At 40.6% G+C, this 11,009-nt stretch overlaps 1 protein-coding gene across 3 annotated transcripts in view; it reads left to right on the forward strand.

Moving 5' to 3' along the window:
- The window catches only part of EIF2AK2 (eukaryotic translation initiation factor 2 alpha kinase 2), a 61,499-nt gene that overhangs the window by 42,289 nt on the left and 8,201 nt on the right, over positions 1 to 11,009 (forward strand). For all 3 annotated transcript variants that reach the window (XM_030799270.1, XM_030799271.1, NM_001280110.1), the window contains 3 exons: positions 3,591 to 3,719; positions 9,126 to 9,227; positions 10,925 to 10,978. In XM_030799270.1, the coding sequence (XP_030655130.1) occupies positions 3,591 to 3,719; positions 9,126 to 9,227; positions 10,925 to 10,978 (285 nt within the window). The remainder of the gene's footprint in view (positions 1 to 3,590; positions 3,720 to 9,125; positions 9,228 to 10,924; positions 10,979 to 11,009) is intronic.

Below are 11,009 nucleotides of genomic sequence, written 5' to 3' on the forward strand. Positions count from 1 at the left end.
TGTGTCATGGACTGATCTTTTCTTGTGTCTATTTGCAGAGAATTTTTGCTCTGGCTGCAGTTGCTCAAGGGTCAGACTTTATTATTATTCTTAAATTTTTAATTTTTTTTTTTTTTTGAGACAAGGTCTTGCTCTTTTGCCAAGGCTAGAGTGCCGTGGCACAATCACGGCTCATTACAGCCTTGACCTCCTGGGCTCAAGCAGTCCTCCCACCTCAGCCTCCTGAGTAGCTGGGACCACAGGTGTGCACCACCACACCTGGCAATTTTTTTGCTTTTTTTGTAGAGACAGGGTCTCACCATGTCTCCGAGGCTGGTCTCAAACTTTTAGACTCAAAGCGATCCTCCTGCCTCAGGCTCCCAAAGTGCTGGCATTCCAGGTGTGTTCCACTGCACCCAGCCTCAAGCTTTGTACTGAGACTTCTTTCATCTTCTATAACTTTTCAGGCTCTCACTACTACAGTTGTTGATTTCTCTCTTCTAAGAAAAGATACAATGAAGGTGTACAATTTTTGGGTTATGTTTTGCAAAATAGCAGCTGTAGGTGGTTTTGCCAGAGAATGGTCTTTACCCAATACAGCCCCTCTTACAAAAGTCTCCAAGTGTTTACCACTTTCTGTTGGAATCTTAGGAACTAGACTGAAGATGCTGGGAAGGGACATAGGGGTTTCTGGAGTGAGGGCTTCTTGTCCAAGCCTGCTTCTCTCTAAAATGTTCAGTCTCCTAAAGCCCAGGCTCTGGCCGTCCTCAGCCTGAGCATCAGCCCTGTTCCTGTGCCTCCTATGTGAAGTTTGCACCCTTTTTTATGATCTACAACCCTATATATTGTCTAGTCATATTATAACTGATTAGACAAAATGTGGCATTATTGTTTTATTTCTTTTATTTTTTACAAGGTCTCGCTCTGTTGCCCAGGCTGGAGTGCAGTTGTATGATCTCAGCTCACTGCAGCCTCAACCTCCTAGGCTCAAGCAATCCTCCCACCTCGGCCCCCCACATAGCTGGGACTACAGGCGCAGGCTACCAAGGCGGGTTAATTTTTGACATTTTGTAGAGACAGGATTTTGCCATGTTGCCCCGGCTGGTCTCGAACTCCTGAGCTCCAGTGATCTGCCGACCTTGGCTTCCCAAAGTGTTGGGATTACAGGCATGAGCCACCATACCCAGCCTCTTTTTCTTTTGCTTTTTTCTTTGTTGTTGTGTGGTTTTTTTTTTGTTTTTTTTTTTTTTTTCAGACAGAGTCTCCTCTGTTGCCCAGGCTGGAGTGCAGTGGAGTGATCTTGGCTCACTGCAACCTCTGTCTCCTGGGTTCACGCAATTCTCCTGCCTTAGCTTCCCGAGTAGCTGGGATTACAGGCGCCTGCCACGATGCCCAGATAATTTTTTGTATTTTTAGTAGAGACAGGGTTTCACCATGTTGGCAAGGTTGGCCTTGGACTGCTGGGCCCACGCTGTCTGCGCGCTTCAGCCTCCCAAAGTGCTGGGATTACAGGTGTGACTCATCACACCCTGCCCACTTTTTCTTTTTAATGAACTATAAAAAGTGATCTGATATTTTTACTAGATAGCGTCATCCAGCTTAGATATTTACACGGCTTCATAAATTCAATTTTCTGTTTCTTAGAGTCAGGTGATAGCCTTATGTGGGACAAGCAGTTTCACTTGCAACCCCAACATATTTCTACATTGCAACTTCAACATAGCATAGGAATATTTTCTCTCCACATCCACGCCACATCTGTCTACAGCTTTCCACCTGTATTATTGATGTTAGCCTCCAATCTGACTGTTATTGAATTCTAATCCAACTGCTAATTGCTGCATGAGCCATCATCTCAAGCTGGCTTCTCGGAAGCTCCTCGTTCAGCCTTCCCTGGGCTTATGGTCTCTTCGCTCTCATAAGTGTATTATCCCACAGAGTCTGTGTGTATAGCCTAAGATTGTATTAAAAGTCCAGCCTTTTCAAAAATAGCAAAATATTAATTTTCTCATCAACTACCTTCCTGGTTTTATGGTCTTTAGAATATTGGTCAGTATAGCTGGGTGTGGTGGCCTGTGGTCCCAGCTACTTGGGAGGCTGAGGTGGGAGGATCGCTTGAGCTGAGGAAGTCAAGGCTACAGTGAGCCATGATCAGGCCACTGAAATCCATCCTGGACAACAAAATGAGACCCTGTCTCAAAAACAAACAAAAATAATATTGGTCAATACCTCCTATGGGCTGGGCATGGTGGCTCATGCCTGTAATCTCAGCATTTTGGGAGGCCGAGGTGAGCGGATCGCTTGAGGCCAGGAGTTTGAGACCAATCTGGCCAACATGGTGAAAACCTGTCTCTACTAAAAATACAAAAAAATTAGCCAAGCGTTGTGGCACATGCCTGTAATCCCAGCTCCTCGGGAGGCTGAGGCAGGAGAATTGCTTGAACCCAGGAAGCAGAGGTTGTGGTGAGCCGAGATCATGCCACTACACTCCAGTCTGGGCGACAGAGCGAGACTCTGTCTTACAAAACAAAACAAAACACCTCCTATAAAGCCGTTGGAGTCAGAATGACCACTTCTATTCTGTTCTTCCTTAAAAAAAAAAAAAAAAAAATCTGCTTAAAGAATTGCATGGATAAAAATATTTCAGAGCTAGTTACTAGCTTCCAGTTAACTTGGTATGCTTTCACAGTGGAAGGGATTTGTTTGTTAAGAAGTTGTCAGAGGCTTGGAGAAAAGACCCCCAAGAGAAATTCTGTACAGGCTAATCTGCAGTATTGTTGGGAATGGACCCATTCCGAGAATCTCAAAATTGGAAGGGATCTTAAGGATGTCTACTTCAGTCCCTATCAGATCATGGACTCATATTTGCAACATTTCCTCAAGTGGTTGTTCAGCCCTATCTTGGGATGGGGAACTGTCTAACTCCCATTCTTTGGACAACACTATTAGGATATTAGGATATTTTAAAGCTAATCTTTAGGTCATTTCCACCCTATAGTCCTGGATGTTTTCTCTTGGTCCATGCAGAATGAATCCACCTTGCACATGACAGCTTTTCAGATATTCGAGGGCTGCTGTGCCCAGAGCCACCTCTGGTGTCAGCTAAGAAATCCTTACTTCTGGCCGGGCATGGTGGCTCATACCTGTAATCCCAGCACTTTGGGAGGCCGAAGCAGGTGGATCATGAGGTCAGGAGATCGAGACCATCCTGGCTAACATGGTGAAACCCTGTCTCTACTAAAAATACAAAAAAAAAAAAAAAAATAGCTGGGCATGGTGGTGGGTGCCTGTAGTCCCAGCTACTCGGGAGGCTGAGGCAGGAGAATGGCGTGAACCCAGGAGGCGGAGCTTGCAGTGAGCCAAGATAGCACCACTGCACTCCAGCTTGGGCGACAGAGCGAGACTCCGGCCCCCCCAAAAAAAAAATAAATCCTTACTTCTTTCAGATGTCATTTTAAAGACCAGTGATATTAAATTCCCTGATTTTGGCTACTTGTGCAAGGGTAAAGGTCTTATAAATAATATAAAAATAGTCTTTTCTGTATATAATTAAGACATGTGGTAATAATATGTGAAGTTGGTACATGTAAGTTAAATTTTTTTTTTCATAGCCAAGTAATATATTCTTAGTAGATACAAAACAAATAAAGATTGGAGACTTTGGACTTGTAACATCTCTGAAAAATGATGGAAAGCGATCAAGGAGTACAGGAACTTTGCGATACATGAGCCCAGAACAGGTAAGATCTCTTTCCTGTCTCTCTATATTTTACTTCTTTTATTTTTAAAATTATAAAAAGAGTAGACACTTCTTATATAATTAAAACTGTACAGAAGTATATACTGAAAATTTTCCTTACCATTCTTTTCTACCCCTATTCTTCTTATCAGTTTATTCTTTATCCTTTTAGATAATTTTCTGAGTTATAAAAACATACAAACACAAATATACACCCAGAAATTTTTTTTACGTAAACATATATGTGCATACATTTTTTCAAGGACTTATTTTGTTATTTTGTGACTATATAGCATAATTTCTCCATATTAGTTCAAATAGATCTGCCACATTCTTTTTTTAACAACTGTATTATATTTCAAAATATAGAGATACCATAATTTAACTATTTTTTAAAATTTAGTCTTTTTTTTTGTTGTTCTTATTTTGTTTTAGAGACAGGGTCTTGCTCTGTCACCCAGGCTGGAGTGCAGTGGTATGATCATTGCTCACGGCAGTCTCAAAATCTTGGGCTCAAGCAATCTTCGTACCTCAGCCTCCTGAGTAGCTAGGACTCTAGAGGCATATACCACTGTGCCCAGCTAATTATTTTTATTTTTATTATTTATTTCTTTATTTACTTATTTATTGTAGAGACAAGGTCTCACTATGTTTCCCAGGTTGTATTTAACTATTTTCTTATTGAAGGGTATTTCTTTAGGTTGTTTACAACTTCATACACTTATAGACATTCCTCCTTATTTTGGGTCCCAAGAACAGATAATTCTATGATAATCTGTGATAGATTTCTTGAGGTAAAGTGATTGAATAGATTGACAAGTGCATTTCAAACTTAATTGCTGTTTAATTGTCATTCTAAAAAAAGTGATTCTAATAATACCCTCCCCTCAAAATGTATGAGAATACTGCATCATCATACTCTCCGGTGGTCAGTTTTGGGTACTGTGTTGGATTAGGAGTGTCTTGCTATTTTAGTTTGTATTTTCCAGATTTTTAGTTAGGTATGCCCTCTTTTCATATATTTACTTATACATTTTCTGCAAATTCTCTACTCATATCCTTTCCCAATTTCTCATAATTGAGTTCTCATTTTCTCATGTGCCTGTAAGGAATCTTGATATATATTGGGTGTTGATTCCATATCTGTTAACTATATTATAGAATTTTTCTCCTTGATTGTTACTTCTTTGTTTATAATGCCATTTGTGGTACTGCAGCTTTTTTTTTTTTTTTTTGAGATGGAGTTTTGCTCTTGTCACCAAGGCTGGAGTGCAGTGGCATGATCTCAGCTCACTGCAACCTCTGCCTCCTGGATTCAAGCAATTCTGCTGCCTCAGTCTCCCAAGTAGCTGGGATTACAGGCGCCCGCCACCATGCCCAGCTAAGTTTTGTATTTTTAGTAAAGACGGGTTTCACCATGCTGGCCAGGCTGGTCTCCAACTCCTGACCTCAGGTAATCCACCCACCTTGGCCTCCCAAAGTGCTGGGATTACAGATGTGAGCCACCAAACCCAGCACTGCAGCTTTTAAATTGTCATATTTATCAATACGGCTGCTAGGTTTCTCATTTTTATTTTGGAGGCTTCTACTGCAAGATTGTGAAAATACATTTTTTGGTTTTACTAACATAAAAATTAACTCAATTTGAATTAACTCTCGTATATGTATGAGAAAGGAATATAACTTGATTATCCCCACGTGGATATGCAGTTGCTTCATCACTACGTGTTAAGCAGTTCATTATTTAAATGCTATTTTAAGGAAAATTCATAGAGACAGAAAGTGGAACAGAGGTTATGTGGAAGAAGGGAGGAATGGGAACCTCTTGTTTAATGGGTATAGCTTCTGTTTGGGGTGATGAAAAGTTCTGGAAATAGATAGTGGTGATGGTTATACAGCATTGTGAAGGTAGTTAATGCCACTGAATTGTAGGCATAAAAATGGTTAAAAGGGTAAATTTTATGTTATGTCTATTTTTCCACAATAAAATATTATTTTATCATATATAAAATTCCCACACATTCATAGATGTGTTTCTGGACTTTGTTCTGTTTCATTAATTTATTTTATATTTCTCTCTTTAATATTATGCTATTTAGATTATTGTAGCATTATAAACTAGGCTGTAGTATTTGAACAGCAGGACCTGCCACATTATTCTTCAATTTAAAAATGCTCTTAGCTGTTCACATTTACAATTCCAAATGAACTCTAGAATCACCTTGTCATTTTCCGTAACTGGTTTTGAGGTTTTGATAGCAATTGCATCAAATCTGAGGATTCAGGTGAGGAACATTGATATCTTCATATATTTGAGACTTCTCCAAAATTGGTCTTTTCTCTCACTTATTCGAGTCCTCCATCAGTCAGCTTTTGTCAGACTATGCTGTGGTAACAAATGACCCCGGTTTCTTAGTGGTGCAAAAAATACCAAGGGTCTATTTCTTGCTCACGTGACAAGTCGGCAGCAGTCTGTCTGGCTGCAGTTTTGCTCTGCGTGTCTCCTTCATTCCAAGACCCAGGCTGAAGGAAAAATGCTATCTGAGTCACTGCCGTCCTCAAGGCAGAAAGCAATGGCAGAACCTTGTGATGGCTTTTACATGTTCTGCTCAGCGGTGGCATACATCACTAAACATCATTGCCCAGGGCAAAATGCATGGCCCAGCTCAAGGCAATGAGGGTGGGGAAGAGTAATCCTCTCACTAGGAGGCCAGCGCAGCATTGGGGGCAATCATACAACCTACCTCAAAGCCACTTTTATACTCTTCAAAATATATGTATATATTTTTTGATTTATTATGCTATGCATATATATATATATATATATATATATGTTTTTTTTTTTTTTTGAAACAGGGTCTTGCTTTTCACCCAGGCTGGAGTGCAGTGGCACAATCATAGCTCACCACTGCGCAGCCACAACCTCCCTGGCTCAGGTGATCCTTCTGCCTCAGCCCCCTCAGTAGCTGAGACTACAGGCGCAAACCACCAACACCTGGCTAATTTTTTTTTGTATTTTTTGTAGAGACTGGGTTTCACCGTGTTGCCCAGGCTGGTCTCGAACTCCTGGGCTTAAGTGATCCACCTGCCTTGACCTCCCAAAGTGCTAGGATTACAGGAATGAGCCACGGTGCCTGGCCATATTGTTTATATTTTTGAAGCTTTGTCCAGAATCTGTATTGCATTTTGCTATTAAAATGAGATTCCACGCTTGAACCCGGGAGGTGGAGGTTGCAGTGAGCCGAGATCGCGCCATTGCACTGCAGCCTGGGCAACAAGAATGAGACTCCATCTGAAAAAAAAAAAAGAAAGAGAAGAAATTCCACATCTCTAATTTGTTATTAGTGTAGCTGTTAATTTAAAAAATATATATCTTTATTTTTAATTGTGGAATAATATACAAACACAAAATTTACCCCCTTCCCCATTTTTAAGTGTATAGTTTAGTGGCGTTAAATGTGTTCACACTGTTGTGCTTTCATCACCACCATACATCCACAGATTACTTTTCATTTTGCAAAACTGAAACTTTACATGCGTTAAAGAACTCCTATTCTCCCCTCCCTACAGCCCAATCAACTACCATTCTACTTTCTGTCTGTATATTTGACTATTCTAGATACCTCATATAAGTGGAATCATACAGTATTTACCCTTTTGTTACTGGCTTATTTTACTCAGCATAATATCCTCAAGATTTATCCATGTTGTAACATGTCAGAATTTCTTTTTAAGGCTGACTAATTAATTCCATTGTATGTATACACCACATTTTGTTTGTCCATTTATCCATCAATGGACACTTAGGTTGCTTCCACCTTTTGACCGTGGTGAATAATGCTGCTGATGAACATGGGTGTACAGCTGTTGATTTTTAAATATTTGTCTTATATATAGTCTTATTATTTGAATGTGATTTTTTGGGGGGTTGATTGCTTTTATTTTTCACCTTTTGGGTTGTTTATCCTATTTTAATTTCTGATTTGTAAATGCCCATTAAAGATTATTTTGCTGACGATACAGCTTTCAAAATACTATTTTGTCATCCAAGAATAAATATACTGAGCTATCTGATGGTTTGAGAGTCTAGAATGGAGAAGGCACGTGCTTTTTCCTTTTGGGGAGCCAGTTGGCATAAAAAATATAGAACACAATAGGCCAATGGCTCTCTTTAACCTCCCACTCACTGCATTCAATATCTCCTGCATCCTGTATTGCTGCCCTCCCACTGTTTGGTTAAAAACATTCATCATTGTACTTTACTTTCTATTATGGGTGTGTGTGTTTTTTTCCATTTAAAAACCTTGTGTTGGCTGGATGCAGTGGCTCACGCCTGTAATCCCAACACTTTGGGAGGCTGAGGTGGGCAGATCACCTCAGGTCAGGAGCTCGAGACCAGCCTAGCCAACATGTTGAAACTCCATCTCCACTAAAAAATAAACACAAATATACAAAAATGAGCCAGGCGTGGTGGCATGTGCCTGGAGTCCCAGCTACTCTGGAGGCTGAGGCAGGAGAATTGCTTGAACCTGGGAGGCAGGGGCTGCTGTGAGCTGAGACCACGCCACTGCATTCCAGCCTGGGTGACAGCGAGACTCCATCTCCGAAAAAAAAAAAAAAGCAACATTTTGTTGAGGAACAATTTATACACCATAAAATGCACAGATCTTAAGTGTATATTTTTTCATTTTGACAAATGCATATACCTCTGTAACCTATAAGCCTATAAAGATATAGACATTTTGCTCCTTCAAGCTCCTTTCCAGTCAGTGCCTCCTCCCCACTGATCAGAAGCAACCAGCTCTCTGAGTTCTAACACCATAGCTTAGTTCTTCCCGTTTTTGACCTTCATATGAATGGAATCATACAGTAGGTACTCTTTTGTATTTAATTTCTTCATTCAAAATAATATCTTCTGGAAAAACTTTGTTGCTCATACCAGCAGAGAATTCCTTTTTATTGCTGAGTCGTAGTCCATTGTATGAATATGCCACAATATGTTTATCCATTCTTCTGTTGTGGTCCTTTGAGTTGTTTCTAGTTATGGAATATTGTGAATAAATACGCTATGAATAGTTGCAATGCAAGCTGCCTACTGGGTGCTATTTTAACTGCTTTACCTGCTGCATCTCACTTACCCTCACAATCAAACTCTGTGGTTGATACTGTTGTTATCCTCTTTTTATAACTGAGATTATTCCCATGTCGATCGTTAATTTACACAGAGGATTCAGCTATTCGGCAGTACAGATTTGAACCTAGGCAGTGAGACTCTACAGATCTTGCTAATAAATAGACATTGTTTTGTGATGTAACATGTTTTGGTCAAATAACTTTTTTGGGCTTTAGAAGGCTGGATATTTATGTAAGGAGCATAACAAAGGTAAATCTATTTTGGTCTCTTTAGATTTCTTTGCAAGACTATGGAAAGGAAGTGGACCTCTACGCTTTGGGGCTAATTCTTGCTGAACTTCTTCATGTATGTGACACTGCTTATGAAACAGCAAAGGTAAAATGATCTCAAAGAAAGAAACAAGAAAAATTATTGACTACCACCTTCAGAGTGCTGCTGCAGACAGTTCTTGTCCTCACGTGGGGATGGGCTTGAGCATATTAGTATCTGACTGCAAATGAAATATGAATTTTCTGCCTTCCAAGGTTTGGCAGAGACAAAACACTTTCTTAAAGACCAAAAATTTTGATCTTCCCTGGAAGGTAGTATATCTCGTAAGACTCGTAAGACTTGTCAGTCAGTAACATTTTATTGATTGACTGCTTTGTGTAAGACACTGGGCTAAGTGCTATAAGGGTTGCAAAAATAAACAAGCCTTGGCCGGGCACGGTGGCTCACGCCTGTAATCCCAGGTTTGAGAGGCCAAGGTGGACCGATCACTTGAATCAGGTGTTCGAGACCAGCCTGGTCAACATGGTGAAATCCCATCTCTACTAAAAATACAAAAATTAGCTGGGTGTGAGGGCACACACCTGTAATCCCAACTGCTCACGGGGCTGAGGCAGGAGAATCGCTTGAACCCGGGAGGCGGAGGTTGCAGTGAGACAAGATTACACCACTGCACTCCAGCCTGGGTGACAGAGTGACACTCCATCTCTAAATAAATAAATAAATAAATAAATAAATAAATAAATGTATAAATAAAGCCTTGTTCTCAAGGAGCTTATTTTCTAAAAGGGAAGATAATATAAGAGAATGCCATAAGCATTTTAGGAGAAGACATGAAGTCTGTGGAAGCAGCTGGGAGGGAGATCTTTCCAGCTGTAGGGACGTAGGTTTCATGGAGACATCTAAGCCGGGCTCTGAAGAATCTGTTGGCTTCTAATAGTCCAAAACAGAAAAGGTGATTCTAGCATGGAGGCAGGAATGTACAGAGTGTATTTGAGGACAGCAGGCAGTGTAAGTTGTACTGGAGTATATAAGTTACAAGGAAGTAGTGGTTGGTGAGGCTAGAAAGATAGGTTGGGCTAACTTGAGGAAAAAATGTGGACCTTCTTGCTTAGGCAGTGGGGAGTCACTAAAGGCAGTAGGCAACTGGATATCCTACTCTGTTTTTTTTTTTTTTTTTTTTGAGATTGAGTTTCACTTTTATTGCCCAGGCTGGAGTGCAATGGCGTGATCTCGGCTCACTGTAACTTCTGCCTCCCAGGTTCAAGCAATTCTCCTGCCTCAGCCTCCCAAGTAACTGCGACTACAGGCGTGCACCACCATGCCTGGTTAATTTTTTTGTATTTAGTAGAGATGGGGTTTCACCGTGTTGGTCAGGCTGGTCTCGAACTCCTGACCTCAGGTGATCCACCCGCCTCGGCCTCCCAAAGTGTTGGGATTACAGGTGTGAGCCACTGCACCCGGCTGGATATCCTACTCTTAAGCTCAGGAAAGGGAACTTTCCTGGAGTCAATAACCTTATACTCTGTAAAACAGTTAGAAGTACCTATCACATAGGGTTCCAAAACGCATGAAGGGAGATTGTGAAGATGATGCACTTAACACTTCATGTTGTAATGCAAGGGTGGTTATTAGACTGGGGGTAGGGTAGGAGAGAGGGAATCCTGCTTGCTTCTTGGATAAAGAGACTTTCCCAAAAATCTGGAAATATCCTACATTCCAGGTGTTCCTCAGCCTTTAGCTCTGTTTTTCCTCCCAAGTAAATAATTTCCTAATATACACGTACCATTTTTTTTTTTTTTCAGTTTTTCACAGACCTACGGGATGGCATCATCTCAGATGTATTTGATAAAAAAGAAGTAAGCACTTCAAAATTATCAGAATTTTATT

The sequence above is a fragment of the Nomascus leucogenys genome, chromosome 19 (assembly GCF_006542625.1).
Source record: "Nomascus leucogenys isolate Asia chromosome 19, Asia_NLE_v1, whole genome shotgun sequence".
NCBI lineage: Eukaryota > Metazoa > Chordata > Mammalia > Primates > Hylobatidae > Nomascus > Nomascus leucogenys.